General features: G+C 45.9%; 2 protein-coding genes across 2 annotated transcripts in view; one reads left to right on the top strand and one right to left on the bottom strand.

Moving 5' to 3' along the window:
* The window catches only part of CHL1 (cell adhesion molecule L1 like), a 444,338-nt gene that overhangs the window by 231,917 nt on the left and 189,008 nt on the right, over positions 1-23,413 (top strand).
* LGALS2 (galectin 2) lies at positions 211-22,712 on the bottom strand. Its single transcript, XM_068255016.1, has 4 exons — positions 22,615-22,712; positions 7,106-7,188; positions 4,211-4,370; positions 211-407 (listed from the first exon to the last, which is right to left on the bottom strand). Exons 1-4 carry the CDS (start codon positions 22,618-22,620, stop codon positions 261-263), a joined length of 396 nt encoding a protein of 131 aa, XP_068111117.1. The 5' UTR covers positions 22,621-22,712; the 3' UTR covers positions 211-260.

Here is a 23,413-nt window from a genome sequence, read left to right as displayed (position 1 = left end):
TCTTTAGTGCAGGATACTTTCTCTCGCTACCTTCTTTAGGTTTGATATATGCAGCTGATCGTCGCTGTAAGGTACATTTTTAAAAACTTTCCAGAAATAACAGTGTGAATAGAATGATGCGCTGATCCACCTTTTGCACAATTTTCAGTGTGAATAGATTGCTGGATAGCTCAAGCAATTCATGTCATTATGAAAAAATAAAATCCAGTCTTTCTTCTGCATCACAATAAACTTTAATAACATTCTAAACAACTGGCTCTTTATTCATATTTAAAAGATGTGACTTTGAAATCCCCTTTGACGGAGAGATATGTGATTTTGTCATAGCCGTGGCGATTCGGAAAAGAGATTTCATGGCCGTCCGGTAATTTCACCTCAAAATTGCCATCGCCAAACTTGATTGAAACCTGCGGAGGCAGCAAGACAAGAGATCAATGCATGCTTAACCCTTTCCCTGCCAGACGATTTGTCCTAAACACGAACATCTACTGCCAAGCAGTTTGTAGACATTTTGCACTTATTAGGTTTACTTAGGATTTTGACAATAAAACCTACATGAAAAAGGACATATTATATATTGTCTTTTTTTCCCCGTAATGAATTGAACACTGAAACTAAATTTTGTACTTATTCTGGAGATATAACACATTTTTTGAATTAAATATGTTTAAAAAAAGTGAAATAACAAATAAAATATTTTTCTGTTTTTTTTTTTTTTTTCTTTTCAAAGAAGAATTACATTTACTGACAAAATGTTACTGTTTGTAAGAGCCCTGATTCTGCTGAATCCAGATATTATTATTATTTTTATTATGTATTGTATTTATAAAGAGCCAACATATTACGCAGCGCTGGACGTTAGTTTAGGTTACAGACAATATTTAGGGGTGACATACAGCAATACAACAATACAGGAATACAAGAAAGACCAGATCACACAGCATAGTATGAGTACAAGGTAATGCTTAGTCACTGGATGGAGCATGGAGATCACACAGCACAGTATGAGTACAAGGTAATGCTTAGTCACTGGATGGAGCATGGAGATCACACAGCACAGTATGAGTACAAGGTAATGCTTAGTCACTGGATGGAGCATGGAGATCACACAGCACAGTATGAGTACAAGGTAATGCTTAGTCACTGGATGGAGCATGGAGATCACACAGCACAGTATGAGTACAAGGTAATGCTTAGTCACTGGATGGAGCATGGAGATCACACAGCACAGTATGAGTACAAGGTAATGCTTAGTCACTGGATGGAGCATGGAGATCACACAGCACAGTATGAGTACAAGGTAATGCTTAGTCACTGGAGGGGAGCATGGAGATCACACAGCACAGTATGAGTACAAGGTAATGCTTAGTCACTGGATGGAGCATGGAGATCACACAGCACAGTATGAGTACAAGGTAATGCTTAGTCACTGGATGGGGCATGGAGATCACACAGCACAGTATGAGTACAAGGTAATGCTTAGTCACTGGATGGAGCATGGAGATCACACAGCACAATATGAGTACAAGGTAATGCTTAGTCACTGGAGGGGAGCATGGAGATCACACAGCACAGTATGAGTACAAGATAATGCTTAGTCACTGGATGGGAGCATGGAGATCACACAGCACAGTATGAGTACAAGGTAATGCTTAGTCACTGGATGGGGCATGGAGATCACACAGCACAGTATGAGTACCAGGTAATGCTTAGTCACTGGAGGGGAGCATGGAGATCACACAGCACAGTATGAGTACAAGGTAATGCTTAGTCACTGGATGGGAGCATGGAGATCACACAGCACAGTATGAGTACAGGGTAATGCTTAGTCACTGGATGGGAGCATGGAGATCACACAGCACAGTATGAGTACAAGGTAATGCTTAGTCACTGGATGCAGCATGGAGATCACACAGCACAGTATGAGTACAAGGTAATGCTTAGTCACTGGATGGGAGCATGGAGATCACACAGCACAGTATGAGTACAAGGTAATGCTTAGTCACTGGATGGGAGCATGGAGATCACACAGCACAGTATGAGTACAGGGTAATGCTTAGTCACTGGATGGAGCATGGAGATCACACAGCACAGTATGAGTACAAGGTAATGCTTAGTCACTGGATGGAGCATGGAGATCACACAGCACAGTATGAGTACAAGGTAATGCTTAGTCACTGGATGGGAGCATGGAGATCACACAGCACAGTATGAGTACAAGGTAATGCTTAGTCACTGGAGGGGAGCATGGAGATTAGGCAAGTTAGGTTCCCTCAAATGCATGGCATGGGTTCACAGTAATGGAGGTGCATGATCAGGTAGGACACAAAAGGAGGAGGACCCTGCCCAAAGGCTTACAATCTAGAGGGAGAGGTAAGGACACGAGAGGTAGGGGACAAGAATTCAGCTGTGGGTTTAGAGCAATTGTGAGGGGTGGTAGGCCAGAGTGAAAAGGTGAGTTTTGAGGGCTTTCTTGAAGGTGTTGAAGATATGCATTGGTATCCCACTTTTCCTGTCCTGGAATAGGTGCGCCAGTATAGGTAGCCAGATATAGGTGCAGACAGTATAGGTAGCCAGATATAGGTGCAGACAGTATAGGTAGCCAGATATAGGTGCAGACAGTATAGGTAGCCAGATATAGTTGCAGCAGTAGCAGTGTTAAGGTGTCTTGCCCAAGGTCTCCTACTGAATAGGTGCAGCTTACTGAACAGGAAGAGCTGAGATTCGGACCCAGGTCTCCTGTGTCAGAGGCAGAGCCCTTAAAGAGAACCCGAGGCGGGGTTCTTACATCGCAATCTCCATACAGAGGCTGGGTCTGCGTATAGAGCCCAGCCTCTGTTGCTATATAGTTTCCTCCAAAGACCCCCCTGCGCGCTGTCAGACCCCATAAAACACAGCCGCGCTATGAAGCTGTGTTTATCTCACTACTGTCAGTCTCCGCTCTCCCCCGCCTCCTGAATTGCTCCGGTCCCTGCCCACATAGTTACATAGTTATTTTGGTTGAAAAAAAGACATACGTCCATCGAGTTCAACCAGTACAAAGTACAACACCAGCCTGCTCCATCACATATCCCTGTTGATCCAGAGGAAGGCAAAAAACCCTTACAAGGCATGGTCCAATTAGCCCCAAAAGGGAAAAATTCCTTCCCGACTCCAGATGGCAATCAGATAAAATCCCTGGATCAACATTAGGCATAACCGCGTAATTGTAGCCATGAATGTCTTTCAACGCAAGGAAAGCATCTAAGCCCCCTTTAAATGCAGGTATAGAGTTTGCCATAACGACTTCCTGTGGCAATGCATTCCACATCTTAATCACCCTTACTGTAAAGAACCCTTTCCTAAATAAATGGCTAAAACGTTTTTCCTCCATGCGCAGATCATGTCCTCTAGTCCTTTGAGAAGGCCTAGGGTCAAAAAGCTCATCCGCCATGGTATTATATTGCCCTCTGATGTATTTATACATGTTAATTAGATCTCCTCTAAGGCGTCTTTTCTCTAGACTAAATAAACCCAGTTTATCTAACCTTTGTTGGTGAGCGAGACCTTCCATCCCACGTCCCTTTCCTCGCCGCTGATTGGAGGGAAGGGACGCGGGCGGGGACTGGAGCGATTCAGGAGGCGGGGGAGAGCGGAGACTGACATTCGTGAGGTAAACACAGCCGCATAGTGCGGCTGTGATTAATGGGGTTTGACAGCGCGCAGGGGGGTCTTTGAAGGAAACTAAATAGCAACAGAGGCTGGGCTCTATAGACAGACCCAGCCTCTGTATGGGGATTGCGATGGAAGAACCCCGCCTCGGGTTCTCTTTAAAGGGAAGCAATGAGCTTGAATTTCGCATAGTAGTCATTTTGCATCAAAATTTGGAATTAAGATGAGAAGTCGTAATGCAAAATTTCAAGGTATTCTGAATTTTACTTTGCATATAATCATAATTATGATCTATAATTATACAATGACACAATTTTGCGAAATTATAACTTTCTCCAACTCATAGACTTCAATTTAATGATGGGAAAATGTGTTTTCTTTTCTCACGTGCAAAAATGTGTTTTCTCACATTTGCGTTTATATTTGCATCACTTGCAAAAATTACACAAAATCAACGATTACCCATAAAATCGCGCACAGCATCAGAATCGTAACTGAGAGAATTACAGACATATTCATGAACAGGAAATTACCAGTTACGATGGACACTAATACTCGCCTTGGCGTCGGCTCCCGGGGTAAAGCACATGAGGCTGCTCCTCTCCTCCGACTCCCAGCTGTTGCTGCTTTTGGAGTTGCATACGATGACGTTTTCAGACAAGCGAGGGTTAAAGTGCAGACCGATATCGCTGGGGCCGCTTCCCAAATTAAAGGAGAAACTGTGAATAGAGTTAAGAGAAAACGTTTCAGAAAATACAGTTTGCAGAGAATGTGGGCTGTAGACAAGGCCGGTTTCCCCATGGCCCCCCGAGTCGGCTACCGCGCTCCCCCCAGCTCTCCCTTCAATTACACAGAGGTGCCCCGGCAGGGTCGGCGCTGCCATTGAGGCAAAGAAGGCAATTGCCCGAGGGCCCTGACCACTACAGGGGCCACCACGCTACCAGACCCCCCAGGTGGTCTCCCACTGACTGCTTGCCCAGCCCCTGCATGTTCTGTAGCTAAGCTACCTTATAGTAACTCACCTATCCCGGCAGCTGTTCCTTTCCGACCTCCATCTTCAGCCATGCTGCCCGTGTCTTCTGCAGGTCCGGCACAAGTTATTGACACAACGCATACGCCGGATTGAGAAGACACAGGCAGCGTGGCTGAAAATGGAGATCGGGATGGAGCAGCCACCGGGATAGGTGAGTTACTAACTCAGCTACGAAACATGCGGAGACCCGGGGGTGCAGTCAGCGGGAGACCACCTGGGAGGTCTGGTGGCACAGCGCCCCGGAGGCTGACTTTCCTTGGGGGGTCCCCAAAGTTTCTTTTGCCCCAGGCCCCCCGCATGGCTTACACCAGCCCTGGTCCCTTTTTAGCAGCATAGGGACTCACTTTCTCCGGCCATGCAGTCCCTTCTTAATCCTCACAGGGGCGCCTCTCCTCCATGACCTGGTGCATGTTAATACGTAATAACAGGTCACTGAGAAGGTGTGGCCAGTAGGGATGAAGATAGAAACGCACGGAATAATGCATGAGTAATGCAGGAGCGCGCCGGTCCAGACAGGTGCGTCGCTAAGCTGCTAAAAACTGTGCAGGGGCCCTGGGGACCACTACATAGTTGGGGGTAAACCTGGCACAAGTCGTGGACCCTGGGGCAATTGTCCAGGTTGCCCCTATGCTATAGAGATGAGCAGAGAATTTGCAGAGTGTCCACAGCTCTGCTCCAAAGGAAATGAAAATGACGAGGGACAAATCAAAGCCACACAGTGCTGCTCACCAATTCATCCTCAGCTGTGACAATGTATTAGTGAACTGATAGGCAGCTCGTGGCTATGATTTGCTTGCAGCCATATTTACTTCCTGTCCCGATCGACTTTGGTTATAGACACCCAGTATTAGTATGTATAGTGTTCCTAAAAATGGGAAGCCCCGCCTTGTATGAGTACGTACTTCCAAATTAAGGGAAGCCCCACCCAGGCCAGTTTGCAGGCTAAATAGTTCTCAGGGAGAGTGTATAAAATCCCCCCTTCCCCCCAGGATAGGTAGCTGGAGATAGCACTCTAGTATAGGTAGCTAGAAGTAGCCCCCCAATAATTGGTAGGTAGAGGGACGCCCCAGTATTTGGTAACCCCCAGTATTAGGCCATCAGATGTACCCTCCCCCCACCACAGTAGGTGTTGGGCAGAGGGACCCTCAGTATAGGTAGCCAAAGCAGCCCCCAGTATCGGTAACCAGAGGGGTCTCCAATATTATGTAGCTGGAGAGGGTCCCTGTATTAGGAAGCGATGTGACTCCCAGTATAGATGGCCAGAGGAGCTACCCTTTACATGGTGACAGGCAGTGCTAGAAGTGGAACCACAGAGAGTACACTCTGTATGGGCCACCTTGCCCACCCCTAAAAACAGCCCTGGCCCTCCCCAGTATAGGGTTTCTAATAAAGGGAGGCTCTACCCAGTACTAGTATAGTGTTCCTAATAAAGGGGGGCCCTACCCAGTATTAGTCCCCCATCTCCTCCTCAATCCCACCTTTGCCACGCACGGAATATCTAAACCAGGGGTCTCAAACTCAATTTACCTGGAGGCAAAGTCAGGATGAGGCTGGGCCGCATAAGGGATTTCACAATCAGCAGCTCCCGCCGTGTCCCCGCCGCAAAACGAGGGCTGCAGAGCCCCCAAATCGCCCGGGGGGCAATCCACCGGCATTTCCTGGAAGGGGCAGAGCTTTCAGCTTCAGCTCTGCCCCTCCTGACGTCAATCGTGGCGCATCGCCACCTCTGCCCGCCCCTTTCACCCTTCCTTCACAGAGAGGGGCGGGGAGAGGTGGCGATTTACGTCAGGAGGGGCAGAGCTGAAGCTGAAAGCTCTGCCCCTTCCAGGAAATGCCTGCGGATTGCCCCCTGGGCGATTTGGGGGCTCTGCAGCCCTCGTTTAGCGGCGGGGATGCAGCAGATTACTTGGGAGCATTGAAGAGAACTATAAGGAAGCTTTTGCCGGCGAGGGCCACAAAATATTGTATTGAGGGCAGCAAATGGCCCGCGGGCCGTGAGTTTGAGACCCCTGATCTAAACATATCCAACCAGAGCTTGTTGGATATGTTCTCGTGGCCAAGCTACCCTTCATGAAAGAGCGCAGCCACACTGCGCCTGTGCGAATACAGCTGCTTGTGCGGGGATGGATACATGAAGGAGCTAACCTTTTTCACGTTGGAAGGCTACAGGTTTAGTTTTCTTTGCTAAACGCTTTGACTACATTCCACGGAATATGTCATACTCAAATCAAATCAAATCAAAAATAGCTTTATTGGCATGACCAAGCTTCAATACAGGCATTGCCAAAGCAAGGGGAATGAGGGACATGGGATGGGGTGGGGGTGCAGTGAGTTAGCAGTTTGTGGACATTTGGGGAGGGGGGGGGGGGGGGGGGGAGTTTACAGTTCATTTATGCTCCTCTCAGTCTGTGGCATACTCACCTCTTGGCATCGCTCGGCAATTTCCCCTTCAGCTTCAGAGTCTCTCCCACTTTCAGTTCCAAGTTCAGTATTTCAAATTTCTCCTTTACAAACAAAAAAAAGGAAAAGCTTGGTTATTTCCTGTATTTCAGCACAGTCAGCATATTGTGCAGTAAGTCGCACGGTTCCCAGTACTGGGGAAGAAATGTTCTGCAGACCACAAGAGGACATCGGCAGAAATGAGCAGCTGTAATTCTCATTTTTCTTTAAAAATAAAATTTAGCATTCTACCATTAAAGCCTGGATATTGAACTTACTGCAGCAGCTGGTAGTCTTCCTTCTGGGGACGTTGGGATGGGTATAAAATATCTACCATTCACCCTCGCTTGTCCCTAACTTTAAATATTTCCCCAGAGACCGTTACTTTTCAATAAAATAAAGAATTTGCGTAGAACATCTGTGCTGCCAGGCATGCAGTGTAGTCCCAAATCTGCTTCAAACTGTTCAGTATGTTGAGCACACACCAGATACATCACATACGTAAGTACCTACTCACCACCCCAACCACATGTGAGGTTCTCACCGCATCTACTGACCCTCCTCAATCAGGGTCTGACAGCACTGGTGGACGATTGTATAACCATTGTGTGGTGCGCAGTCCATCTGACTGTACGTTGAGGTTGTCCATAGTTGGCCAAGGTGAAAAGTGACAAGCATAGTCAGAACATTGTGAAAGTCCCACCTATTAATCCATTGTAAAAGAGGTGGACCTTAAATGTCCCACCAGCTCTGTCAGACCCTGACTGCGGAGGGGGTCAGAATATGTGTCTGGCCATCTTTAGCTGTTATTAACCAGGGGAGCTGATAGCCTTTCTGGTCATTCAAACTGAAAACCCAGCAGTGTAGAGTGGATGGACTACCTAAAGGCCACCCAGAGTCACCAAGACAAAAAGTCAAACATTGATTATAATGAAGTGTTTAATTAATGCAACAGGAGGAAGAACATGAAGCATCCTTGTTCTGTACCGAATTCACCTTGAATGATTGTATAGTGATTGAGGTTGACAAAAAACATGTCTACTTCAAGGTCAACCTCATGAACCTCTCTGCACCTGATTATACAAGAAAAAAAAAAAGGGTACAAGTTTCTTCACAACTGGAAAAGCTGGAAAGTGTCAGCATACATTGTCTACTGATTATAGCTGTGAATACCCTTCAATCTTCTTTATGTAGACTTGCTCAGCCCTACTAGTACTAAGCACTTCTGGCCTGGACCCGAAAGCTATTTTTTAGTCCTTACAAAGCTTGTTGTTATGGTTACTGCTCATACGAATTGAACTCCTTCTGCACAAGTGAACCTTTCCTTGCTATTGCCTCCTTTTTCCTGATCCAAACTCCTTCTGGGGTTAGACCACCCAGGAGATAAATGGTTCTGATGCCCCAGGACGTATGTACCGGTATATGGACACCTTATTTTACATATCTTGGAAAATGTTTTACAAGCCAGAAGCCCTTACAGCTTCATTAATGAATATTTCAAAACCTAAGCACAACTCTGCTCTCCTTATGTATGACAAATAACCTTAGAAGGCCAGTATGATAAATTCTCTAAAGAAGTCCTGCAAGCCAACATCAACATCACTACCATAGAGGAAAAAAAATGCAAAAACCCAACAAGGTATAGGGCTAATCTGGGTATAAACCTCAAACAGTAAAAGATATGTGGATCTCATAAACTCTAGAATTATGCAGATGCAGCCATCTCTAATTTACCTTAATAAGGCAGGCTTCATAAAACCCAGACAGCACAAGGAGATTGATAGACCTCCTCTGACACACACACAGTCCTCTCCCAACAACTCCTCTGCTTCTCTAGTTCAATGCAGAGAAAGTATTTGACAGAATTCACTGGAAATATATAGAAACAGCACTTAAAATGTTGGCTTTAGCTACGGTAGATTATGGTAGCTGTACACTTGTGACCTCAGGTAATGTCATACCTGCAGGACTCAACTGCAAAGAGCTCACACTAGAATGACAAGTCTCCTGTCCCTAACTATCCTATACTGCGGGAACCTACCTATATAACTTAAACTGCAGGAACCTACCTATCTAACCCATACTGGGAGAACCTACCTATCTAACTTATACTGGGGGAACCTACCTATCTAACCCATACTGGGGGAACCTACCTATCTAACCTATACTGGGGGAACCTACCTATCTAACCCATACTGGGGGAACCTACCTATCTAACCTATACTGGGGGAACCTACCTATCTAACCCATACTGGGGGAACCTACCTATCTAACCTATACTGGGGGCACCTACCTATCTAATCTATACTGGGGGAACCTACCTATCTAATCTAACCTATACTGGGGGAACCTACCTATCTAACCTATACTGCGGGAACCTACCTATCTAAACTATACTGGGGGAACCTACCTATCTAACCTATACTGGGGGAACCTACCTATCTAACCCATACTGGGGGAACCTACCTATCGAACCTATACTGCGGGAGCCTACCTATCTAACCTATACTGCGGGCACCTACCTATCTAAACTATACTGGGGGCACCTACCTATCTAACCTAGAGATGAGCCGAAATTTTCGAAATTTCGAACTGCTTTTATTACGAATGCGAAATTTAACATTACGACCCAAATTCGTAATATCGTAATTAATTTTCAAATCGTAATTTACAATTTCGTAATCGAAATTTCACTCCCGTAATGACGAATTTCGTGTCTCCAACCGAAATTTTACTGTTTCAGGTTTGTAAGGGTTTCTATCCCTCTAGATGCCTAAAATGAATAGTAGCTCCTCCTCCTCCTCCTCCTCCTCCTCCTCCTCCTCCTCCTCCTCCTCCTCCTCCTCCTCCTCCTCCTCCTCCTCCTCCTCCTCCTCCTCCTCCTCCTCCTCCTCTCTCTCTCTCTCTCTCTCTCTCTCTCTCTCTCTCTCTCTCTCTCCAGAGATCTGTAGTACTTCAAAACCATACTCACATTCATGACATGTCCAGGGATCAAACCCAGGCCAACCACATGGAAGACAGCTATGCTCACCACCATACCACCAAACACACACTAAATAGACTGCTAACCTAAATCTTACTTGTAGACAGTCATATGAGACACATGCTGGGTGCAGGGCTTTGTGATTGGACCATGGACCATGCGATAGAGTGAGGTGCAAAAATGAAATCATGCCTAGCAGAGGATGGTTTCACAATGCTAAATGCTAGGCTGGCTGTGGTGCAATTGGTTAGTGCGTCTGGCTGGTAACAGCAAGGTTACAGGTTCGATTCCATCCAGGCATGTCTTTTCCTTTTGCGTTCAACAGTTGTCCAAACAGAGCCAACATAGCCCCAGATAGCCATGTAGAGTTAGGTCACAGCTAGCCTGGCTGTGGTGCAATTGGTTAGTGTGTCTGGCTGGTAACAGCAAGGTTACAGGTTCGATTCCATCCAGGCATGTCTTTTCCTTTTGAGTTCAACAGTTGTCCAAACACCGAGCACAAAGTTTTGCATGCGTAAAGTTTTACGCACGCAAAATACCCCATGGGGTTCAATGGCGCAGCGCGCGCACGCAAAAGGAAAAGACATGCCTGGATGGAATCAAACCTTGCTGTTACCAGCCAGACACACTAACCAATTGCACCACAGCCAGGCTAGCTGTGACCTAACTCTACATGGCTATCTGGGGCTCTGTTGGCTCTGTTTGGACAACTGTTGAACGCAAAAGGAAAAGACATGCCTGGATGGAATCGAACCTGTAACCTTGCTGTTACCAGCCAGACGCACTAACCAATTGCACCACAGCCAGGCTAGCTGTGACCTAACTCTACATGGCTATCTGGGGCTCTGTTGGCTCTGTTTGGACAACTGTTGAACGCAAAAGGAAAAGACATGCCTGGATGGAATCGAACTTGTAACCTTGCTGTTACCAGCCAGACGCACTAACCAATTGCACCACAGCCAGGCTAGCAGTGACCTAACTCTACATGGCTATCTGGGGCTCTGTTGACTCTGTTTGGACAACTGTTGAACGCAAAAGGAAAAGACATGCCTGGATGGAATCGAACCTGTAACCTTGCTGTTACTAGCCAGACGCACTAACCAATTGCACCACAGCCAGGCTAGCTGTGACCTAACTCTACATGGCTATCTGGGGCTCTGTTGACTCTGTTTGGACAACTGTTGAACGCAAAAGGAAAAGACATGCCTGGATGGAATTGAACCTGTAACCTTGCTGTTACCAGCCAGACACACTAACCAATTGCACCACAGCCAGCCTAGCATTTAGCACTGTGAAACCATCCTCTGCTAGGCATGATTTCATTTTTGCACCTCACTCTATCGCATGGTCCAATCACAAAGCCCTGCACCCAGCATGTGTCTCATATGACTGTCTACAAGTAAGATTTAGGTTAGCAGTCTATTTAGTGTGTGTTTGGTGGTATGGTGGTGAGCATAGCTGTCTTCCATGTGGTTGGCCTGGGTTTGATCCCTGGACATGTCATGAATGTGAGTATGGTTTTGAAGTACTACAGATCTCTGGAGAGAGAGAGAGAGAGAGAGAGAGAGGGAGGAGGAGGAGGAGGAGGAGGAGGAGGAGGAGGAGGAGGAGGAGGAGGAGGAGGAGGAGGAGGAGGAGGAGGAGGAGGCTGGCTGGGCTATTCATTTTAGGCATCTAGAGGAGGAGGAGGAGGAGGAGGAGGAGGAGGAGGAGGAGGAGGAGGAGGAGGAGGAGGAGGAGGAGGAGGCTGGCTGGGCTATTCATTTTAGGCATCTAGAGGGATAGAAACCCTTACAAACCTGAAACAGTAAAATTTCGGTTGGAGACACGAAATTCGTCATTACGGGAGTGAAATTTCGATTACGAAGGCATCTAGAGGGATAGAAACCTTTGCAAACTTTAAAATACTAAATTTCGTAATCGTAATTACGAAAATTTGCGTAATTTGCGAAAATTACGAAATTTCGATTACTGCTAAAATCGTAATTGTAGTAATTTCGCGAAATTTCGGAAATTCGTAATTAGGTCATTACGCTCATCCCTAATCTAACCCACACTGGTGGCAACTATACGGGCTACCCTATACTGGAGGCACCTACGTAGATAACCTATAAAGCAGGCACCTACGTATCTAACCTACACTGGGGGCAACTATACAGGCTACCCTATACTGGAGGCACCTACATAGCTAACCTGTACTGTGGGCACCTATGCCTGGCTCCATGGGGGGGGGGGATTTTTACACCCTCGCCCTGGTGAAATTTAGCCTAGAAACTGCGCTGCTAATTATCATGACTGTGTCATTGGGTCCCTTTGCTGAAGCTATTGGAACTACAAAACAGATAAAAGGTCTTTATACTGATGGAGAAACTAAGGATTCTGCAAAACTGAGATGTCCACATTCATGAATCAGAGTTCTGCGGAAATCCGATTTAATGCAACTTGGTAATTTTAGCCCAATAACAGAACGCGGAAGCATTGGACAAATCAGAGAATGCTGAATTTTTCAACACTGCGGCCATTTTAGACCAATCAAAAAACTTTTGTTTTTTCCATTTTGCTGATTTTTTTTCATTTTTTTTCATTCTCTGATGCAAAAGAATGACTAATAAAATACTCTTCGAAAATCGGCAATCAGAAAAACGGGAAATTGCAAAATCGAAAAATTGAAAAAAAAGAAATTGGTATTGGTGGAAATCAGAATTTATGCGGAATTGGAGACGGGCATTTCTGACCATCCCTAGAAACAACACACAAAGCAGGACTTCTAACTGATGATATAGCCATAGTGGAACCTGTAATAATAATAAGCATTCTTATAGGAAGTTCAAAAAGAACCAGATTTCTTTATTGCTGTACAGCGCCGGTTCTGGACTCTCGACAATGAGCCAGAGTCATACACAGGAGACCAGTCAGCCAGACGGATAAACCAGGGATAATACAAGCTGATTGTCAGGACAAGCAGAAGTCAATGCAAATGGCAATACAAATGTGAAAGGTCAAACGAGGTCATAAAAAACAGGCAGCATAAAATCACGCTAGAAAGAGGTGACAGACAACACTGGAGTAGCCAAGCAGCTCAGGGTGACCCTAACCACTAGGAATGTATAAGGGGGTAAAAAAGACCGAAAAGCACTCCTACTAAAAAGCAATGCTTGGTGTGATTTGCCTTCTTAAAACAGAAGAAAATGTGCAATAATTCAGTTATAAGTGAACATTTGTGGTTACCCACAATGCACTACTACTGAATATGCAAATTATCTCTTTTCGCCCTTGGTAAGCCAAGCAAGCATCCAGAACCGCTGGTGTATAGCAAGCCTATAGCTTTACATTTTACACAACCACACCAACCCCACATGTAGACAGCCTGTTTCGGACTTTTGGTCCTCATCAGTACATGGCAGGGATTGGTATGGCTGTATGGGATAGGGGCTCGGACCAGTACAACACAGTAACCAAGCAGCTCACTGGATCATACAAGAAAACAAGATCATGTGATTTGAAAAATGATACGCAATGATGAGGGTGCATATTCAAGTAGGATACACTGGGGGGTGGACCCTGCTAGAGGCTTACAATTTCATGGGTGGGGGTGCACACAAGGGACTGCAGAATAGGTGCCCAGCAGAGATAGTTAGGGCATAGGTGTGGAGGGTCAGGCCATCTTGAAGAGATGTGTTTAGGGAGCTTGTTAGAACTGGCACACTATAAGGACACAGAGGCTGGTGATAGTATACAAAATGTGCCTCTTTGTCCTATATGAATTGCAGAAACCCACCTTTGGCTCTCTTTAGGGCCCATTTCCATTATCGCGAATTTGCATGCGTTTCCTGCACACAGATTCGCATAACCAATACAAGTTAATTAGCCTGTTTCCACTTGTCAGGACAACAGAGGAACAGGAAAAATCTGCACAGCAGAGCCATCAGAATTCGCACACCGCCTTGTGCATGCAATGTAATTCATAGGAAATTCGCATGCGTTTTCGCAATGCGAATTTTCCATGCAATTCGCGTACGTTTTCGTATAAAATCAATGTAAGGGCCGTTTCGACTAGTGCGTTTCTGCATTTTCGCTAACAAACTAACATTGCACAAGTGGAAACGGGCCCTTACAGTATGTCTATAAACACTACGCTGGTATACTCTACTAAGTCTATTCTTTGACAGTATAAAAAAAATGGTGGATGTGGTCCCCGACAACCTGCGTGTACATACCTCTGCCCTCAATACTGAAGATTAACAATTATTACAAGCCAGGTGGGACTTTTGTAGGATGAGATGGTATACATCAGAGATAATACACCTGTCATCAGGAACAGCTGAGACCCCTCACACATCCACATCTATATAAACCAAGTGGCTCAATTTTCTTTTAAAGTCAAAATCGCATTTATCATTCAACTTATGGTGACAACAACATACTCCACACAAAGACTATAATTTTACAATAGTCTGGCTACATAGATTCATTAGCAAAGTTCTGCACCTAAATATGTATCGTTAATCTTACAATCATTAGAAAATAAGGCTCCTCGTACTCAAAGTTGGCCAGCACAATGCCTCATCATGGGACAGACCAAATGATTTGCATAGCTCCGCCTCCTTTTGACTGTATTAAGCCTGGCAGCCTTTCTATCTCACAGGCCACGCCTCCTCTGCCCTCAGACAGCCCATCCCAGGACTCAAGTCAGGTATGGACTATGGACAAGGCGGGGAGCCGTGATATACAGGCGGCGGGGAGCCGCAGCATCAATGCGAACAGCCAGCTAGCGACCATCTGTGTGACTGTATAGGACTCCTAAAGGATGAGGGTGGGAACTCAATGGTGGATGACCAAGGTAAGGCAGAGTTATTAAATGCTTTCTTTGCTTCTGTCTTCACAAAGGAAACAGCACTGTTGCAAACTACAGAGGCGGAAGAGTCTCAATCTTCTCACTGTAATATTAAATACTTAACGCAGGAAGAAGTGAAGGCAAGACTAAATAAATTAAAAATAGACAAGGCACCTGGCCCGGATGGCATGCATCCTCGGGTCCTAAGGGAATTAAGTTCAGTTATAGCTAAACCCCTTTATCTTATCTTTTGTGACTCTCTTGCAACTGGCAGAGTCCCAGTGGATTGGCGTACAGCCCACGTTTTCCCATTATTTAAGAAGGGCAAAAAATCTGATCCAGGAAATTATAAACCTGTAAGTTTAACATCAGTTGTATGCAAACTATTTGAGGGGTTACTAAAAGATACTATACATGACTTCATAGTAGAAAATAATCTTATTTCTCAGCATCAACATGGGTTTACTAAAGACAGGTCCTGTTTGACTAACATGCTCAGCTTTTATGAGGTAGTGAATGCTAATATGGATATTGGGAATGCTGTAGATGTGATATACTTGGACTTTGCAAAGGCCTTCGACACTGTTCCCCACAGAAGTCTGGTGCAAAAGTTGAGGATGCAAGGACTGGGAAGAGTCTGTGTTCATGGATAGGGAACTGGCTAATGGACAGAAAACAAAGAGTTGTGGTCAATGGATCGTACTCAAAATGAGAGACTGTTAGCAGTGGGGTCCCACAGGCGTCTGTTCTGGGTCCAGTGCTCTTCAATTTATTTATTAATGACCTAGTAGATGCAGTAGTGAGCAATGTTGCTATTTTTGCAGATGATACAAAATTGTGCAGAATCATCAACTCTCAGGATAGTGTCATATTGCAACAGGATCTGGATAGGATGGCTATATGGGCACATACATGGCAGATGAAATTCAATGTTGACAAATGTAAGGTCATGCATTTTGGACGTACTAATGGTCTAGCACCATACAAAATAAATGGGATACAGTTGGGAACATCAAACTTGGAGAAGGACTTAGGAGTACTCATTGACAACAAGTTAAATAATCGTACTCAATGCCAAGCCGCTGCAGCTAAAGCGAACAAAATTTTGGGATGCATTAAAAGGGAAATAAAAACTCGAGATGCTAGCATAATATTGCCCCTGTTTAACTCTCTAGTAAGGCCACATCTGGAATATGGAATTCAGTTCTGGGCACCACATTACAAAAAAGATATTGCAGTTTTAGAGCAGGTGCAGAGACGAGCAACAAAATTGATACATGGGATGGAAGGTCTCACTTATCAAGAAAGGTTAGATAAACTGGGTTTATTTAGTCTAGAGAAAAGACGCCTTAGAGGGGATCTAATTAACATGTATAAATACATCAGAGGGCAATATAATAGCTTGGCGGATGAGCTTTTTGTCCCTAGGCCTTCTCAAAGGACTAGAGGACATGATCTGTGCATGGAGGAAAAACGTTTTAGCCATTTATTTAGGAAAGGGTTCTTTACAGTTAGAGTGATTAAGATGTGGAATGCATTGCCTCAGGAAGTCGTTATGGCAAACTCTATACCTGCATTTAAAGGGGGCTTAGATGCTTTCCTTGCGTTGAAAGACATCCATGGCTACATAATGCCTAATGATGTTGATCCAGGGATTTTATCTGATTGCCATCTGGAGTCGGGAAGGAATTTTTCCCTTTAGGGGCTAATTGGACCATGCCTTGTAAGGGTTTTTTCGCCTTCCTCTGGATCAACAGGGATATGGGAGGGAGCAGGCTGGTGTTGTACTTTATACTGGTTGAACTCGATGGACGTATGTCTTTTTTCAACCAAAATAACTATGTAGCTATGGTTTTAATAAGGGGGACAGCAGAGCATGGGGGGGGGGGGGGGCTGGGGGGCAGGGATGGTCGGAAATGCCAATTTCTGATTCCGTGGTAATTCCGCATTCCGCCATTGCCGAATACCGATTCCGCTTTCCACTACCAATTTCCGCATTCCAATGCGGAATTTCCGCCGGAAATCACGGAAACTCCGCCCGACTTTAACATCGATTTTCTCAAAAACTATAAAGTCTTTTTGAAAACTTTTTTTACATCTTGTTCAGAAGGTTCTGTTTAATAAACCCTGAACATTTGGTGTTTCTAGGACATACGGGGGCTTTGCTATTAACCGTTAAAGTCAGCGGATTTTTACTGTAATGTAAATGCAGAAAATAGGCAGAAGCAGATTTTCTGCATTTTACATTACAGTAAAAATCCGCCGAGTTTAGCGGTTAATAGCAAAGCCCCCGTATGTCCTAGAAACACCAAATTTTCAGGGTTTATTAAACAGAATCTTCTGAACAAGATGCAAAAAAAAGTTTTCAAAAAGACCTTATAGTTTCTGAGAAAAACGATGTTAAAGTCGGGCAGAATTTCCGCGATTTCCGGCGGAAATCCGTCTAACGCACTTGCATTACCGATTTCCGCATTCCGATGCGGAAATGCAATTTCCGATCGGAATTTCGGAAATTGCATTTCCGCGGAATCCGAATGAGCATCCCTAGTTAGAAGGTGTTGAAGGAGGATGCAAGCCTGATGAGCAGTGAAAGGGAGTTCCAGAGAGTGGGTGCAGCTCTAGAAAAATCCTGCAGTTGCCCAGGGCATGAGCAAATTGCACAGGACAGGAGCCAAACTTTATTGGGACTGGGAGCAATCAGGTGGGTCAACAAGTCCTAGCAGCCCATAGGCTGCCAAGTTAACAGAGTGGGCCACTCACAGAAAGGAATTTCCACCAGAGAGAATAAGACCAGGGCGTGGTCATGCATCCCATCTCTTAGGACACAGGCTTGTGCACGTGTATACACGGCCACTGGGGGTGCCACGCCAGAGGAGGACGGCTGGCCCGCTACCAGAAGAGCAAACACTATGTTTTCATTCATCGTGATTAGAGACATAGCTCAGGTCACTGACATAAAGGTCACTGAAACCAAAAGTAGGTCATTAACCTGCTCACTTGCTGGAGTTCATTTGCCTTATTAACAGTTTTACCTCTGTTGATTATGTCTTGGTTTATATTGGGCTGCAGAGTCTCTTCACTGACCCACGATAAATACACAATAAATACACACACCTCTGCAGTGGCTGGATAGTGTACCGGGTAAGGGCTCTGCCTCTGGTACATGTGGCCAGGGGTCGAATCTCAGCTCTTCATGTTCAATAAGCAGCACCTATTCAGTAGGAGACCTTGGGCAAGACTCACTAACACTGCTACTGCCTATAGAGCGTGTCCTAGTGGCTGCAGCTCTGGCCTAACACTGCTACTGCCTATAGAGCTCCCCCTAGTGGCTGCAGCTCTGGCCTAACACTGCTACTGCCTATAGAGCGCGCCCTAGTGGCTGCAGCTCTGGCCTAACACTGCTACTGCCTATAGAGCTCCCCCTAGTGGCTGCAGCTCTGGCCTAACACTGCTACTGCCTATAGAGCGCCTCCTAGTGGCTGCAGCTCTGGCCTAACACTGCTACTGCCTATAGAGCGCCTCCTAGTGGCTGCAGCTCTGGTGTTTGAGTCCGCCAGGAGAAAAGCGTAATATAAATGTTCTGTGTCTCTGTCTATCCTCCTACGCTGGACTATGAGGCTGATTCACAAATCTTATCTCTGTCTTTCACAAACTTCTCTCCTCATTATTCATGTGAAAAATCAGAAATAGATTAAGATGAAATGGGGCGCTAGGCAAGATAGCAGGTTTTGCCCCCCTGCTGATGATCACCTGGATTTCTTAGTAAGATTTGGTGGGGGCTAGCACACTCCAGGCCCCAGACTCTCTCCAGGCCCTAGGCAACTGCCTAGCATGCCTCGTGGATGATCTAGATCTTAATTATTCAGGCATGGGCGTTTCTATGTACAGGCAGGGCAGGACCCTTGTGGTCCTTTTGTTAAGCTGAAGTGGAGAGAAGTCAGAGAAGGTGGCAGGTGTGCCCTAGGCCCCACACTAGGCCCCAAGCATCTGCCTAGGTTGCCTAGTGGATAATCTTGCTCTGAGCCAGTGCACACCAAAAAGCGCTAGCGTAATCGCTAAATAAATTTTCCTAGGCATGTGGCTTGCGATTTTCTAATCATGCCTAGCGATTTTTGGAGCGTTTTGGTGTAGTGTTTGTTATATTTTGTTATAGTACAGCTGTAACTGAACAGCTTCTGTAACAAAAACACTTGGAGAATCGCTCTGAACTAGCGCTTCTCAGAGCGATTTTCCACTTTCCTATACTTAATATTGAGGTTGAATCGCCTTAGAAATGCTGCAGGAAATGCTGCAGGACTCATCGCTCTGGTGTGCTCCATCCCATTCATATACATTAGCCAAGCGCTTTTCAAAGCCCCAGTGTTTTTAAAAGCACTCAGAAGTGCTCATGTGCACCTGCCCTCTGACAGGGAGGACCTGGAGGCTTCTCTCTCTTCCTTAGCAAGTATCGCTCTTCTGTGTCTGTGTTCCCGGCTGCCTCAGATTCTCTTTTGGGGGCCGCCAATATAAAATCCTGCGCTGCACTTGTGGCTTTCTAAGCCTGATGCGGCGTAGGACTTACGCTGCTGCGCTGTTTACAGTCCTGCCGCGATCGTGTGCACCCGAGATTGGAGATTAAGCTGTCATATGACAGCTGACATCTCCCCTCAGTGATCAGGAGCCATCGCCATTGGTTCCTGATCACTATGATCGCCGGCGGATGGTAGTGACAGAGCAGCGGTGGTCTGAGGGGAAGAATAAGATCCACTCACCTTCCTGACGCTCCCCCGGTGATCCTCGATCTCCTCCGCTCTGGCCGGCATCCCCTCTCGCTCTGACGTAAGTTCCGGGTCGCGGCTTGATGACATTATCATCGAGAGCGGAGGGGTCCACAGCGGCTCATTGCTGGAGCCTGGGAGGTGAGTAATGGCTACCTGTAATACGGGGGACACCTGGCCACAATATGGAGACCATGCCCACTTAAACCCTACAAGGGATGACCCCCCCTAAACGCGACTGCCCCCACCATGCAAAATCGCCTGGTCCTTAAAGAGAATCTGTAACGAATAAAGTTCCCCTGGGGGGTACTCACCTCAGTAAGGGGAAGCCTCTGGACCATATTGAGGCTTCCCCCGTCCTCCTGTGTCCCACGGCGGTCTCGCTGCAGCCCACAGAACGCACAGGCGACAATATGTCAGGCTTTGCAATATTTACCTTCCCTGGCTCCAGCGGGGGCGCTGTTGCGGCTCTCAGCACAGAGAAGATAGGCGGAAATATCCGATCTCTGTTGGGTCGCTCTACTGCGCAGGTGCAGGAGACTTGCAGAGCGGACCTGACAGCGATCGGCTATTTCCGCCTATCTCCGTGGGAAGGAGTGGATACGGAGCCTGCGCTGGAGCCGGGAAGGTAAATATTTACATCGCCGCTGCTCCGGGAGCTTTATCTCCGCCGCCGTGGGACACAGGAGGACGGGAAAGCCTTAATAGGATCCGGAGGCTTACCCCACCCCAGGTGAGTACCCCCCAGGGGAGGTTTTTTTGTTGCAGATTTTCTTTAAGGGGGGGGGGGTGGGTTAGGCAGTCGGTCTCGAAGGGGTTAACTGACGGGCACATAGGAAATCATTCATTTACAGTTCATTTGCTCTGGCACAAGCGTACATCTTATCTGTATTTTACATTTTACAGGTGTAATTACAGTGCACCTCTCATGCTGTGAGCTTTTGCTTCCCTTTCCTTTGATAAAAAGGGCATCTTACTGGCCATTAACCTCTCATCCATTGTAGCAGCTTCACATGGAAATATTAATACGCACTTATAAGCTGTTTGGCTGTACAGACTTGTAGATATAATGGCAGTGATAGTATCAGAGCCACCTGCTAGGCTGGCACCAGAAGCGAGGGGTTATTGTAACAGAGGAGTGGATGTCGCAAGGCCAAAGCTGATGAACACACTATGGTCAAGCAATGGGCCCGACTTACTGAAAGAGGACCTGAACTCAGGACTTCCTCTCTGCTCTAAAAAATAAGCAACAGCATAATAACCTTTAAAGACAAAACATTTCTTTCTTACAGCTGATATAAATGCTGCAATAAATCTGCAGGGTGACTACTTCCTGCTTTCATGGAAGCAGACATAGTGTTAACATGCTGTGTTTACCAATTAGCTTCTCTGCCATGGCAGTCAGCTGACACAGCTGAGAGATCAAATTACATTGGCGATTAGTCACAGATGAGGGGGAATTAGACAGGCTAGACTCTCTAAATACATACAGGGAGCATTTCTCTATGCATTCCTTCTGCCCTGTGCAAGAGCTAAGCTCCACTTTCAGATCTCCTTTGAAAAGTGATTTTGCAGCGATTTGGGGGTGAGCGGTTGAACATTTATTAAAGTTATTTATACTTACAGGTTGTCCGTATTTCTGACTTCTGTCCGTAAGCCCCGCCCCCTAGCACACAAGGTCACAGGCGTGTCTCTGATTGGTCCTAGAGAAACACCTATGGCCTCTTCCTGTAGGGGGCGGGGCTGCGGACAGAAGCCAGACATCGGGACATCTGGTAAGTATAATAAAGTTTACTTTAAAAACCCCACGATATTCAGCACTGTACAGTTTACTGTATGGCGCTTCTAAGCTCTGGGAATGGCAAGCACACTAGTAATCGATGCACACATCGCTGTGGCGATTTTAAAGCACTGCAGCAATTTCTAGTGGGTCTCAGCCCTCTGGCTGGATTCACACTTAGGCCTCTTGCACACTGCAAGTGATTCCGATTCAGATTCCGCTTTTTAATCAGTTTTTACATCCGATTCCGATTCCGATTTGCAGTTTTCTCCCTGCACACTGCAAATCGGAATCTGAATCGGATGTAAAAACTGATTAAAAAGCGGAATCGGAATCGCTTGCAGTGTGCAAGAGGCCTTAGACATGTTGCGTTGCAGCATGCTTTTCTTAATGGGATGTGACGCAACTCAACGCAACGCATCTAAGTGGGAATCCACCCTATAGTGGAATTATTAGCCCATCTCTATCATCACCAATAGTAAGACACGCATCAATGAGGGCCAGTGCACACCAAAAAACACTAGCAGATGCGCAAACGCTAGCGTTTTTTGAAGCAGATTTCAGAGCGATTCTAGGCCTGTGTAGAGAGATTTTCTAAACATGCCTAGCGTTTTTTGGAGCCTTTTTCTGTAGCAGATTTTATATTTTGTTACAGTAAAGCTGTTACTGAACAGCTTCTGTAACAAAAACGCCTGGAAAACCGCTCTGATCTAGCGTTTTTCAGAGCGGTTTTCCACTTCCTATACTTTACATTGAGGCAGAAACGCCTCAGAAATCCGCAAAAATGTTGCAGCCCCCGAGTTTGTGTTTCGGGAAAAAAACTAACCGCTCTGGTGTGCACCAGCCCATTCACTTTTATTAGCCAAGCGGTTTTCACCCCGCAAGTTTTTAAAAAAAAAACGCTCAGAACCGCTCTGCTGTGCACCAGCCCTAGGAAGGATAGACTACAGTTATGATATATCTTCTCCAAATTCCTCTTCTCACTGTACCCACAAGCCCATTTGTCATCTCTGACCACAGGTGACCCGGCTGGTTTTCCATCACCCCAGGATTTTCCAGCTCACTACCCCTGGTTAGCAGATGTGAGAGAAGCTATACAACACATAGAGAAGATATACTGGCCATCAAGGAACTTACAGACATGGTGGAGATGGTTTTAGAGTTCCGGCGGTGGTATGGAAGGCTGCAGAGTGTCCTCCTGAATATTAGGACCCTTCATTTATATCCAGTATCATCCCTCCCTCCTCTCTGGTTAATGTTTGACTGTAATTGATCAGCGTACAGTCAGGACTTTGATCAGTGCCAGGATTTGGGTGTCTCAGTAAATTTGTCCACTTTTGTTTTTGAAGGACCGGATGGAGAGGAGTGACCGTGTGTCATGTATTGATAGAGCCTGACTGTTTCATGAAGGAATCTGTGGATAATGCTCATGTTAAACAAGCATATATTACTGGCAGATGACGTATATCCCCCTATTACTGGCACCCTTGTCCATTATCTCTCAGTTATTGCAACAGAGGTGAGAGAATTCTAGAAGACAATAAGCTGTAGAGTGTTTGTTCTCCACAGCTTACATCACAGCATTGTGTCCAGACCTTCAGGAAACAGAAGAACTTTGTTAATTAGTAACGGCTTACAAGAATCTCAGAGAGACACAGTGTAGAGTTAAGGTGACCATACGTCAGGCAACTTGACGGCTGATCGACCATACGATTCGATTATTATAACTGAATCGGATGAAAATTGGTGCTGCCAAGTGCATGCCCGATCAACGATGCTCTCAATTACGGGGTGAAATTGGTCATATTAATCAGTCGGACATGCTGCAAGATGTTGGGTTGTCGTGGACAGACAGGTGCACGGCAGTAATGGCGAGAGATATCGGGACGAGCGATGAATGTGACGAAACCCTCGGCGCTGTTCCCGCAATGTATCA

The sequence above is a fragment of the Hyperolius riggenbachi genome, chromosome 9 (assembly GCF_040937935.1).
Source record: "Hyperolius riggenbachi isolate aHypRig1 chromosome 9, aHypRig1.pri, whole genome shotgun sequence".
In the NCBI taxonomy this organism is placed as follows: Eukaryota; Metazoa; Chordata; class Amphibia; order Anura; family Hyperoliidae; genus Hyperolius; species Hyperolius riggenbachi.
This window is presented reverse-complemented; position numbering and strand designations above follow the sequence as displayed.

Excerpts from the sequence above, each read along its gene's own strand:
- LGALS2 (XM_068255016.1), bottom strand. Across the intron at positions 4,371-7,105 it reads TTGCCGAGCGATGCCAAGAG|TTTCTCCTTTAATTTGGGAA; the intron begins GTGAGTATGCCA and ends CTCTATTCACAG. Across the intron at positions 408-4,210 it reads CCCCGGGAGCCGACGCCAAG|GTTTCAATCAAGTTTGGCGA; the intron begins GCGAGTATTAGT and ends CTGCCTCCGCAG.